Source organism: Euprymna scolopes, chromosome 38 (genome assembly GCF_053919585.1).
Source record: "Euprymna scolopes isolate OS-2025 chromosome 38, ASM5391958v1, whole genome shotgun sequence".
Lineage (NCBI taxonomy): Eukaryota > Metazoa > Mollusca > Cephalopoda > Sepiida > Sepiolidae > Euprymna > Euprymna scolopes.
The window spans coordinates 10,309,537-10,323,132 of NC_136519.1; the positions used below are offsets into that span (position 1 = coordinate 10,309,537).

Below are 13,596 nucleotides of genomic sequence, written 5' to 3' on the forward strand. Positions count from 1 at the left end.
AACAGGTAAAATTATCTATAAATATAAAAGCGAAAATGTATGTATGTATGTATGTATGTATGTATGTATGTGTGTGTGTGTTCGCTTTTTCTGTATGTCTACAAAAGGCTTTTTTCAGAGAAGTGGTCGCTCGCTTCACAACTTTTTAAAACTTTTTATATCACATATAAATCGTAATATCTCACAGTTAACAACGAAGCTCGCCTGTCTATTTAATTTGCTCGATTTCGGGAAGATAAATATTCAACATTTGTTGCTCGCCGCATGTGGGTTAGTCTTTTTCCTATAACATCTTGGGGGGAAAAAAGCGTTCAGCAGTAAATGAAATCCCGCAGTCAAACTTGACCTCATTAACTCATTAAAACGGGCACCAAGTAAATTCAAGTAATTAAATAAATTCAAACGTGTTTTTTTCACACTTTAATTTACAACTTTGCCTCAAGGGTTCGGGTTCGATCCTCATACTTATTTTTTTTTTTACCCACCCCCAGAGTTTCCACACACACCTCCAAACACCCGGGCAACGCCGGGTACCCCTCGCTAGTAGATGAATAAAAGGCGAATCATAAGCAGTTACATTAAATTTAGCTTAAATTTGCGGTGTTTGAAAAAATGACAAGTGCAGACTTTCTTTTTGGTTCCAATATGAGGAAGAAACTCTCACACACACACACACACACACACACACACACATACAAAGTGACTGTTTTATCATAGTAGATATATATATACTCAGACATAGAAATAGTAAAAAACAAGATAAAAGTGCTCAATACGTTAGTAGAGCTGAATAAGTTTTTTTTATTTTACAACCTCAAGTATTGACTTAATCCATTACAATTGTTTCTGCGGACAGAAAATTTACTGTCTGCTTCGTCAGACGGCAAAAGTCAAAATAAGAAAGGGAAGAAAATATGATTTTTAGGATTACGAGTGGATATTAACAAAATAAAAGAAATAGAGAAAAAAAAAAAGATAGAAAGAAGGAAAGAAATATATATTATTTGATACTGTAGATATTCATAATCGTACCCTATTTCCAAACGAGGGAAGATATAACATATGAGAAATATTTGGAATCAAGTATTCACTTGCTGTTATTTCAGATCATTTGAAACCGTAGCAGCAAGTTTTAGTCTCCTCTTCATCAAGGTCAAAGGTTTTGGGGAAATATCAGATATTTTGTAATTCATATGCAAAACTAGGAAAACAAATAACTATGATTGAAACATTTTATCACTGCAAAAAAGTGCCAAAAATAGGCTTTGTATGATGGATGATCTCCTTAATGTACAACCTTAAGGGTAAATGCCACATAGTCCACTACACAATTCAGGTCATTAGCTTTTCAACAAGCCTTCATTTGTTAAATTCTGATCAATAGCAGCTGAGATGTGGAACTTATAAAATCGCTAAAAAGGTGGATATATCTATATGTGGATATATCTATACTCGTAGCAAAATTGAATATTGAAATGTTCATATCCTTGGTTCTATGGGACGAAACTACATGAAAATTTGCAGACTTTTTGAAGATTATAATACTATTCTATGGTTAAAATCTTATGACAATTGGTAAAAAAGAACCTATATTTTCAAACCAATAAAATTTGTATATATAGTGTCCTGGCAAGCCAGCTTTAGTTTTGCTGCTTCGGGATGAATTTTGCTTAAAGTTTTTGCTTGATTGTATATATATTTGTAGGTAAAAGATAGAATTTGTTTTTCTTTTTCATATATATATATATATATATATATATATATATATATATATATATATATATTTGTAGATAAAAGCTATGTTTTTTTTTAACAGCAGATCAACCTGCTTTGTGTTATTTAATGAGGAAATGCCAGTTTCCATTAGAAGTTAAGTAACATGGAGTCTGGCCAGTGCTAAAATGGATGACCATTTCGTAAGACCAGGTGCTGTACGTGCTCTGAAGCATCAAGAGAGGGAAGAATGACACCAGGCTATTCTTGCCCAAGATAATGCAGCACCTTCACAATGACAGACATCAAAATGGATTAATTAAAGTCAAACACTCTTTTTTTCTTTTGTGGTGTGACCGCCTCAGGGAGCAATATAGCTCTCCATTGGGGGAGATTGAGATCCCCTAAACACTGAGTAAGGCCGAGAAATTATACTGATATTATCTGTTAAGCATTATTGGGTGGCCGGACAGCGGCAGGTAACCTTGCTGAAAGGATGAATTTATTGTGTTTTTGTAAAACAGACATATAATTTTATTGTTTGAAAAAAAAAAAAATGACAAGAGATGTCATTTGGAAAGCTAGAATGAAATATAATTTCATTCTTGGCTTGGCAAAACCTAACCCAAGGACGTTTGGTTTTTGAGGTAAGGTCAGATGAGGGGGGTTAACCGGTTAACCCCTGTGAGCGTGTGAATGAGATCAAGTGGTGATCACAGATTCTCAGACTGTGCAAGGAATCGGGACTTCCCCAGAATAACGTGTTGATGGATGATTGGTCTAGCGGTTTACCCCAACCAACCCTTTTCCTCAATCTATAAGCAAATGCCCGGTCCAGAGAGGAGTAAATTGGAGCCGAATCTCGAGACAAGAACACTAACCCAAGTGAGACGCCATACCCCCTTTCGTCCACCGTAGACAACGAAGACTAAGATTCCGGACTGTTTTCTGGTGTAACGAGATCAAACAGAACAATTGTATATATGTAAGACACCTGTAAATTTTGTGAATTAACTTTTAGTAGACTAGATACCTCTGCATTTGTTTTCTTTTGGCTTGCATGAGAAGCTAATTAATTTTCAGCGGACGCCGGCATTGGGAATCGACAACGAGGCGGGCGATGCGGAAGAATCTTGTAACGCGCTCGCAGGAGAAGGACGATCACGACCATTGCAGTTTTGAAGGGGTCAGGGGTTACATTTGGTAACCTGCGACCAGGGGACTTCTTACACTTTTAATTAATAGCTGGCAGGGAAAGAGCATTTCATGCCTTTTCAAATGATATTAGTTAAGTCTGCATCATTAATCCCTGAAATCATTAACTTCCACTTGAAGGCTGCCGCAAAGAAAGTGCTACTCACACCTGAAAGTATTCTGTACTTCTACAAAGCCACCATTCGCCCTTGCATGGAGTATTATTGTCACATTAGGGCTGGTGCATAAAAAGAGTCTTCAATTTAATAGGTCCCACTTTGTCAACTAAGCTCCAACTCTTGTCTCATTGCCGTAATATTGCATCTCTGTGTCTGTTTTAACAGTATTTTAATGGAATGTACTCTGATGTCCAAGTGACTATATGCCTTGTTAGAGGTGGACGCGAGTATAAAAAAAAAAAATTCAGGGTTGATTAAACACAAGATCAGGTGATGATTTGAAAAGCCATTGCATTAGAAGTGCATTTTTGCATACCAAAAAACTGCCTGAGCTGCCCCGTCGGCATTCTTCAGTATGGGGGCGTTTCAGGTGATTATCAATAAACTCCATTTCAAAAAGAGAAGATAAAGCTTGGGAGGATGGACCTCCTAGAACCACACAGAGCTATACGTCTGCCTGACATAAATAATGTTACCTAGCTTCAAAATGGCCCACATTCTGTTGGACTGATTGCCAAGGATGTATCCTTAACTGGTATGAATAATATATACAGTAGAACCCCAGAATTCGGCATTAAAAATTAGTAACAAAATACAGTACAGTATATAATACACATGTATATAATTAAATTACATTATGAATAACAGTATATAATACACATGTATATAATTAAATTACATTATGAATAACACCGTAAGACAGAGCAAATACCGTAACCATGGGTCGGAAAAACATCAGATTCCATATCGTAACCTGAAAAAAAATATCCTAGGGCCACCGTATCCCCGGGTTCTACTGTACTCAGAAATTTTCACTCCGATATAAACACGAACACTATTCTCATTTATATTTGTTTTTTCTTATTATTTGGATTATTCATAATACTATCCTCATCTTGAGTTTTATTTTATATTTCAGCAGATATAACCTCTGACCTTCATGTGAATTTCTAAAAAAAAAAAAAAAAAAAAAAAAAAAAACTGTAATGTTCAATTTTACAATATTATGACTAGATAAACCCGGGTAAATTACGCAGTGTTATTTGAAATTAATGCTATTTACACATGGATTAGTTTCTTAAGCAGTGCTCAGATTACAGACTGTATCATTTTTTAAATTTTTTCTTTTTTACTAGGGAGTCACCACTTATCAAGGCCCGAAGATCACTCGAGGATAAGGGTTAATGAATGTAAGGTGGTAGTGTAGTAATCGCTAATGGTGTAAATTGGATAGAATTTGATTATTTATGGGGACGGCTCAACAAAAACTTGTTTACATTGGATTTGAAGGCTACCATGTTGTATTCAACCAGGAAGTAGAACAGCGGAACAGTGTTCCATAGGCGGGCAGTTCAGGGAAAGAAGCTTTGTTCATGAAATCTGTGTTTAGATTTAGGCACAGATAGAAATTGGGGAAAATTGTATATAGTGGTTGTAGCTAGTCGAGTTAAAAACAAAAATCTTACTCAAATCAAATTAGCATTGGTCAAAACATTTTCTTTTTCTTTTTTCTTTTTTTTACTAAAATCTTTATCATACATGTTAGCACCGTTAGTTTACGTTTCAAACAATTTTTTCCCCTCTTGATTTCGAACATCTTCACGTTTCGTCTGCTCATGCATGAAGAGAAATAAAAGGTCACCAATCTCTGGAATTGGGTTGAAATTATTAGAGAGAAACACAGAGATCAGATTAAAAAAAAAAAAATTAAAAAAAACAAAAAAAAAAAAAAATACTGTGTGTGAAAAAAAAAATTTGGGCTGACAAAGGGAGGTAACTTCAATAAAGTTTGACAGTGGATTATTTCTTTTTACTGTTGAAATTGTAAGGAGGGGTTGTACAATTTTTGTTTTTCTTTATAATTTTTATAATTAGAGGTTCCCATATACTGCTGATGTCTATGCTTGGTCTGCTTAGTAATTTTTCTTTTTTTTTAGCATGTGTGCTGCTTCATTACTTCGTTAAAAACAACTTCAAGAATACGAAAACATATACGGAGCTCTGATGTTGTTTGTCCTCTTGCTTGTCACTGTGCACACTTCATTTGTACATGAATAGTTTAAATGGAGGGTGGAAGTAAATAAAAGGGCAAATCGGGAAGAGTAATAGAAATGGTGAATAATAAAAATGCAGATTTTTTTATATTGGATCATCATTTCAAGGGCAAGCACCACTCGAGGATAAATGTGAATAAATATTGTTGATTACCACATTTAAATATGATTAGAAAAAAAAACAAAAAACAAATTCAAAATAATCGTTTATTTTCATTCGCTTTTATTTCTACATTTTTGTTGTTTTGTTTTACGGCATATCAACCCTATTCAGGTTATTTGATGTTGAATCCAATAATTTTTGAAAACTTTTCATGCTTCAAATTTTTTTATATCTTCAAATATTTATTCACAGTGTTTGATTTGGTTCTTTTGTCGATAAAAAGTTTTGGTTTTGGCTTTGCAGAGCATGATTGAGTTTTGCAAAGGGAAAGGAAAACTGATGCTAGCATGGAAACGGACGTTAAACGATGATGATCAACGTTTGATCAACTTGAAGTCAGGAAGCCAGTATCTTTAGACAACCTGATCTGGTAGCACTGGTTTGTACATTTTAAAAGAGTTTAATAATAGTTTCTTCTGTTGGGCTGCTATACTTTGGAATACCCTTTCTATTTCCTGCATCATGCAGAAATTTAAATGTAATGTGAACAAACATCTCCCTACTGAACTCCTCCGTTAGACATGATCCCAAATAGTAGACCATTACGTTCCAAATGGCAATATGCTTTGTTTGTGGTGAAAAAAAATAAAACCAAAAAAAGTCTTCACATATTTATGGTGTTTCGTTATTCATGATGTAACTGCCCGTGTTTACCGTTAGATGCAGTTTCACGTCCAACCGGACTGGATGAAAGTAAAGCTGGGAGTGATGACAGTTAAGAGGTTGCTCCGTAAAGCTCTTGCAATCGGGATGCAATTTTATATCTTATCTACAACAGTGTAAAAATTGAAGAGTTACTTTAGAGCCAGCACAACTGGAATCGTTCTGTTATACTGTAGAATATTTTTTTTTGTTTTTCCTATTTGACCAACTGAACATTTTTTTTTGTCTCGATTCAAAATTTTCAAATGTATTTCTTAAATGTTAAAAAGATAAAAATATTAAGAATTATTATAAGGAATTTAACATTACATTTTAGACCAGGCAACACTGGGTACATCTGCTAGTATATCTATATATCTATAAAAGTGAAATTGTCTGTGCATGTATCTGTGTGTGTGTGTGTGTACATTTCCCTACCAAATTACTCTCTCAATTTTCAGTCTGCAGACTCGAGATTTGACATAAGGGGTATTGAGATTTGGGAAAATCTTTTCAATTGGTTTTCAGCCAGAAATTTAGCTGTCAAGTGGTCAAAGTTCAACGATTTGACTTTTGAAAACTCTAACAAGCTCCTCTGCCAATTTTGGGTTTAAACACTTAAAATTTTAGATGTAGGTTCCTTGGACATGGATCAAACATTTTAATTTGATTTCAACCCAAAACAATAAATGTTAAGGGTGTAAAAGTTAAAAAAAAATTTGACCTCTCAGCCAATTTTTGGTCTAAACATTTGAAATTTTACATAAAGTGTATTCAGACATAGGGCAACCTTTTTAATCGTCTTTTGGCTGGAAATTTGGCTACCAAAGGGTCAAAGTTCAAAAGATTTGATCTTTGCGGTCTCTAGCAAACTATTCAGCCAATTTTGGGTCTAAACATTTGAAATTTTACATAAAGAGTATTTAGACATGCAGCAAGCTTTTTAATCAGTTTTTGGGCGAAAATTTGGCTGTCAAGAGATCAAAGTTGAAAGAGTTGACCTTTGCAGACTATCAAACTTCTCTGAGAATAATGGGTACTTGTCCAGTTTACGACCCAATCTCTGGTAACTTTATGTTGGCATCTTCCAGCAGGTTACGTAAGCAGCTGGGAGATGTCAAAGCGATTATCCAATCAGCTGTCAGAAGATGACAAGTTTCAATGAAATTGTGAAATTCGTTAAACCAAATTCGTTAAACCAAGAAGAATATTTTAAACCGAAAATGACTTTTAACATGCTATGTCAATGTGAAATGCCCCCTTCTCCCTCATGTTAAGAATGGTTTTTAAACCGTTCTTACCATGGGGAAACAGGGGTGGGGGAAGGCATTTTGAATTGTCTGACAACGTTTGCTTTGGAAGATTCCGATGCAAATTTGTAAACTGTATCGCATCGTGTAATTGCTCGAATTGTAATAAAGGATGTAGAAATTTGGGATTTCATTTACAATGGTTATAAAGTAAGTGTCCATTTGGTTTTTCTTCGTTACGAGAGAGAAATTTGATATATTGAATTTCAAATAAAACCAATGGTATCTACTTAATTGTCATGTCACGGCAATGAACATATCCAAAAATTACAAAAAGCGATAAGGTAGAAAATTAATTATTAAATTAAAATAGTTTTCGAAGACAATTACCCAAAATTGAGTTTTGCAAAAAGAGAAACCAGAGAGTTTGACTGAAAATTGCTGAAATCTTAGGCCAATTTAGCAAAACTCAATTTTTGCTAATTGTCCATGAAATTCATTAATAATTAATTTTCTACCTTATTGTTTCTTGTAATTTTTGGATACGTTCATTATTGCGGCATGACAATGAAATAGATATTAGTTTTATTTGAAATTCAATATTTCCATTTTCACTCTAATAATGAAAAAGGACCGTTCATGTTACAATGAGGGTATAGTAAAGTAATGCCTCCCCCACCAACTCAGTGAACGAAAATAAGTTTTACATCGACACCAGAGTCAAATATGTTAGTTAAAAATAAAATCACATGGATACAATACTTACTTGTGATGGAAAAAAAATTAACATTCACCAAAATTTACAGAAAATAATCCGGTAATTTTTAATTATTTAAGAAATAAAAGAAAAACCCGAATTGAAGTTGTCTCCCCCTGAAATACATAAAAAAAATATGGTGTTTTTTTTCTATTTAACACACAATTACGCTTGGCATGTGGATTTCTTAAATAATTAAAAAACTACTGGAGTATTTTATGCAAATTATGGTGAACGCTATTTTTTCTATAAATATTTCCTAATATTTTCCTGTTATTTTATTTCTAACAAGTGTATTTAACTTGGATGTTGATGCAAAGAAATACAAATATTTTTTTAAATTATTTTTTTGATAATCATGTTTATAATGTGGTAATCATTGATAATTTGAAATTTAAGTGCAAAAAAATTTTAAATCTTGAAAAAAAAAAAAAAAAAATGTTCAAATTAAGATTGTCTACTCTTTTTTACTTCTAGTTTCTGTTCTGCAGAAGGAAAAACAGTGACAAGCAATATATGGTCCCTTTCTGAATAATGATTATCTTCCTCTCAGATTACTTGAAAGTCTCCCTTTCCCCATGTAAAAAATGGCTTTACATGTCTAATTATCCCATCTAATGGACAGCAGAAACCGGAAGTCAAAATGAGCAAACAATCTTGACTATAACAAAAAAAAAAAATCATTAAAAAATAAATAAATGAATAACATATAAAATAAAAATTAAAAAAATAAAAATGTAAAAATGAAAAAAATAAAATAAATGAATAAAATAAAAATAAGATTTAAAAATAATAAAAGTAAAAAATATTTAAAAAATAAAAAAAACTAAATAATAAAATAAAAAATTACAATTAAAAACAAACAAATAAATAATCAAATTAAAATAACAAAATCTAAATGAATAAAATAAAAATAAAAGAATTAAAATTAAAAGATAAAAATTTCATCCAAAAATAATAAAATAAAAAATAAATAACATCAAGAATTAAAGTAAAAAAAAACTCGGCAATAAATAAATAAAAAATTTTAAAAATAAATAAAAAATTTTAAAATAAATAAATAAAAAACAACAATAACAAAAAAAAAAAAAATGGAAAAGAAAAAAAGAAAACTTTCCTGAAGCCCTACTATTCATTATTGAAAAATAAATGGCGGGCTATTAACAATTGTGTTAATGATGGATGAGAAGAAAATTATAATGATTACTTTTTAGGATGAAGCCTGGTAGAAAACACTCATTGAATTCTTATTTGGTTTTGTAGAAAAAAAACAAAAAACATTTCCTTTGGAATATTTGAATGTGACAGAGTTTTCTTTGCGATCATTCATTCGGAAATAAAAAAAAGATTTTTCAAGAGATTGCAAGAGTGTTACGATGAACCATATCAGAGCATGTAGTGTTGCTGTTTCTCTTCAAGTCTTCGTGAGAAGATGATGCACGTCGTGAAAAATGCAACCATTATGTAGAACGAGACGACTATGAGACTGCTCTTGTATTCCCAGACATACACTTGGCACAAGCATATACTGATCAGGGTGGCTGCTGCAAGGGATTTGCGTTGTTTGGATGGGAAAAGCATCAGGTAGATCTGAAACGGACAAAGATATTTATTATAATAATGAACGTTGCATATCTATTAGTGTTGCGACGATTAATCGGAATTGGAATTAAAAAAAAAAACAGTATGTTTTTAAGATATCGGAATCGGTATCAGAAAAAAAAAATTGTACCTATGAGAAGACTTAAATAAGTTTCCAGACTTTTTTGTACAAGCATTTAAAATTGTTGTAGACTCTTGAAAATTCAGTATGTCATTGCTATATATCTTATGAGATGACTGAACAATTTTTATGATTTCAGGTTAAAATGAATAGCTACAGCAGGGATTAGAATACACCCTACTAAAGCCTGATTGTCACAACTGGTGAATGTCAAAAATGCAATCTGAACGTGAGGACAATTTAGAACAATATGCAATAAAATTCTGTTTTAAACTTGGAAAAAATGCAATAAAAACATATGGAATGCTTCGGATTGCTTTTGAACCATCTTGCATGAATCGAGCATCATTTTTGGAGTAGCATAAGAGATTCAAAGAAGGCAGGGAGTCTGTGAAGGATGATAAAGAATTGTGAGAGGAGTAAGGAAGTCAGAACACCAGGATGGATAAGGATTATCATGTGTCTATAGAGACAATAAGTTTGATGTTATTGTGGACACTGTACACACAATTATTCACAAGGAAATGAAGATGCAGAAGATTTGCGTGAAATCTGTCGTAAGGTGCTCAGAGAAGATCAGAAAGAAAGACGTTGTCATGAGAGGAAGGAGATGGTCGAGCTAATCAATGCGCATTCCACAGTTCTTAATGCTCTGTGATAAAAGCTGGATTTACTGCTATGATCCAGAGACCAAGAGAAAGATTTCCCAGTGGAAACTACTGGTTCTCCCAAACCCAAGAAAGCCAGACAGATCAAATCTACTCAGAAACTTATGATGATCCTTTTTTTTTTGGACAGCATGCGCATGATCTACATGTACTGGGTTCCCACTGGACAGACAGTCAACGAGGAATACTATGTTGAGGTTTTAAGGGAGTTCAAGAAGAGATTCCGTCGGAAGAGGCCAACACTCCTCTTCCGATCGGGTTAGTGGCATTTCCACTAGGACAATGCAACAGTCCACAACTCCATCCTTGTCACAAACTATTTGACTAAGATGAGCATCAAGACAGTTCCTCATCCTCCTTATAATTTAGACCTTGCTCCCTGTGACTTTTGGTTATTCCCCAAGCTCAAGGAAAACTTTAGAGGCTGTCGTTATGAGACAATTGAGGAGATGTCATTGACACACTCACACAACAGGACTTCCATGGGACCTTCCAGAAGTTGTTGGAATGGTACAACAAGTGCATTGCAGCCGGAGGAGATTACTTTGAAGGGGATTAGAGTTTTACGTGTGTACTACCAATAAAAGTGCCCATATAAAAATGTCTGCAAACTTAATGAAGGCACCTTGTAAATTCCGATAAAAAAAAAACGATTCTTTTATTTCTTTTTTAAACTTTATTTTCTATTACAGGTATTAATGATAAAAGGATAAATATTTGATTTAAACTACCAGTAAAACTAAAATCTAAAGCTCATAATAATGAATTTAAATAAAAATGGCACAGATAAAAATGGCACAGATAAAAATGGCACGAATAGGTAAGTAAAACAAAGTAGCCCAAGTGAAAGTCTCACAATTCTTGGATACAACACATGAAAGAGAAAAGATTAAGGAATTGGTCAAATTCCCAAGAAAATTATATTTACATCTAAAAGTAGATGAGAACTTTTTGCTATTCCCTCTTCCCCTGAAAAATGAAAGTCTGCTTTTTAGGTAACAAGCAGATGTACCCAGCGTTGCCCGATATTATTAAATGTAATATTAAATTCCTTAAAAAAAAAATTAAAAAAAAAAAAATTGAAAGAAACTGAGACATGTACATGCGACTATTATGTTTTTTCTAAACAATTCACTTCTTGTAAGTAAAAAAAAAAATACTCAAGCTGAGATCGAAACCAAAACCTAAAGACAGTGAGTCAAGTACGATAATCATTAAGCCAGCTTGACACAATCATTAAAAAGTGTTTTCAAACTTACTTATTCTTAACATAAAGAAGCTGTTATGTGAATGATATGCGCATGTGCAGTCGCAAAACAGTTGACAAACAGATAAAAATCCAATTACCCCCCCCCTCCAAGTACTAATTTTTTAATTTTGAGCCCTTAGCAGCCCTTTTTGCCCAGATGAAAACCAATTAAAAAGTTTTCCACATGTCTGAATACCCTTTATACCAAATTTCAAGTCTGTAGATCAAAAATTTGTTGAGTATATAGGTTGAGAGTTGTCCTCACACACACACACAAATTCTCACTATATATATATATATATATATATATATATATATATATATGATTAATTTTCGAAATATAATTATTGGACCATATGGAAAAGTGCTTGAATACTTTTGAACAATTTAGAAGAAACATTTTACCTGGAATGCCGTCAGCGCAAAAGATATGAAGAATGCCGCTGCATACTGAGTTAGATACTCATCATAAATCTGAAGTAAAAGTAGAATAAAAAATAATTTAAAGTTTAATATAAAAATGTTAAATGATTAAGTAAACATCAAATTGGATGAATAGAAAAATTAACTGAATGTTTAAACATAAAAGTAGCTAAATATAAAAATAAACTAAAAAACAGAAAAATATCAAAGTAACTAGATGTAAAAATAAACTAAAAACAGCTAAATATCAAAATAGCTAAATTAACTAAAAAACAGCTAAATATCAAAATAGCTAAATAAAGTAAAAAAAAATAGCTAAATATCAAAGTAGCTAGATGTAAAAATAAACTAAAAATAGCTAAATAGACAAATAAACTAAACAACAGCTAACTATCAAAGTAGTTTGAAGGTAAAACTAAAAAAAAAAAACAGCTAACTATCAAAATAGCTAAATAAACAAATAAACTAAAAAACAGCTAACTATCAAAATAGCTAAATAAACAAATAAACTAAAAAACAGCTAAATATCAAAATAGCTAAATAAACAAATAAACTAAAAAACAGCTAACTATCAAAATAGCTAAATAAACAAATAAACTAAAAAACAGCTAAATATCAAAATAGCTAAATAAACAAATAAACTAAAAAACAGCTAAATATCAAAATAGCTAAATAAACAAATAAATTAAAAAACAGCTAAATGTCAAAATAGCTAAATAAACAAATAAACTAAAAAAAAAAACAGCTAAACATCAAAGTAGCTTGATGTTTTTAACTAAAAATGTTGAAGAACTATGAAGATGGGAGTGGTATTATTAAAACAAGCAACTTTTTGTGCTCCAAGATTTATTTTTCTACATATTCACCATCATTCTTAATACATTTTTGCCAAATATTCACTAATGCATCTTAGAGTACAACACTGTCAATATCTGCAACAGAGACACAGAACTTTCAGATCATATTTACATACCTTGACCCACTTTTATTTGGTTAACCAAGCGCGATTAAATGTTATTTTCCTAATTGTAGATTTGTCTATGCTGTGTTCATTTTACTTGTATATTTTGAATTGCCGGCATTATGGATATGAGAGTTACATCCCTTTCTCACAAAACTACCCAATGTTATATGGAAAGCATCAGGTTGTTTTCTGATAAAGGGACATAATTCTTGTATTCACAATAATACGATGTAATTTCAGAACAGTGTATTTCGATTTTATTTTCAATATTTAAATATTTTAATAGTATTTTTGGTGCAAGTCTATAAATGGTCCACTAGTAATCTTTTTTACTATAAAAATCTGAAAAAAATCTTTATAATGTACGTACTTGTCACTGCATGAAAATGTCATATTCCAAAAATCACGTAAATCGATCAAGTAGTTTTTTTTTTATTTAAGAAAATCAAATATTATGAGACATTTTATCGAAGAAAAACTTCCCACCATCTTGTTTTTGAATGATACACTGCTAGCGACACCTGTTGGGAATGTTGGGAATATAAGATCGGCAAGGGGGCAGACAATTGACTTTCCACACTATAGAACAAAAAACTTGGAAAATTAAGACATTTATA

General features: G+C 32.1%; 1 protein-coding gene across 1 annotated transcript in view; it reads right to left on the reverse strand.

Annotated features, from left to right (window-relative positions):
• Positions 1 to 781: 781 nt before the first annotated feature.
• LOC145263073 (vesicle-trafficking protein SEC22a-like) overlaps positions 782 to 13,596 on the reverse strand; it is a 49,169-nt gene continuing 36,354 nt past the window's right edge. The window contains exons 6-7 of the mRNA XM_080119939.1: positions 11,998 to 12,066; positions 782 to 9,542 (exon numbers count right to left, since the gene is read on the reverse strand). Coding sequence (XP_079976065.1) covers positions 9,339 to 9,542; positions 11,998 to 12,066 — 273 coding nt within the window. The 3' untranslated portion in view covers positions 782 to 9,338. The remainder of the gene's footprint in view (positions 9,543 to 11,997; positions 12,067 to 13,596) is intronic.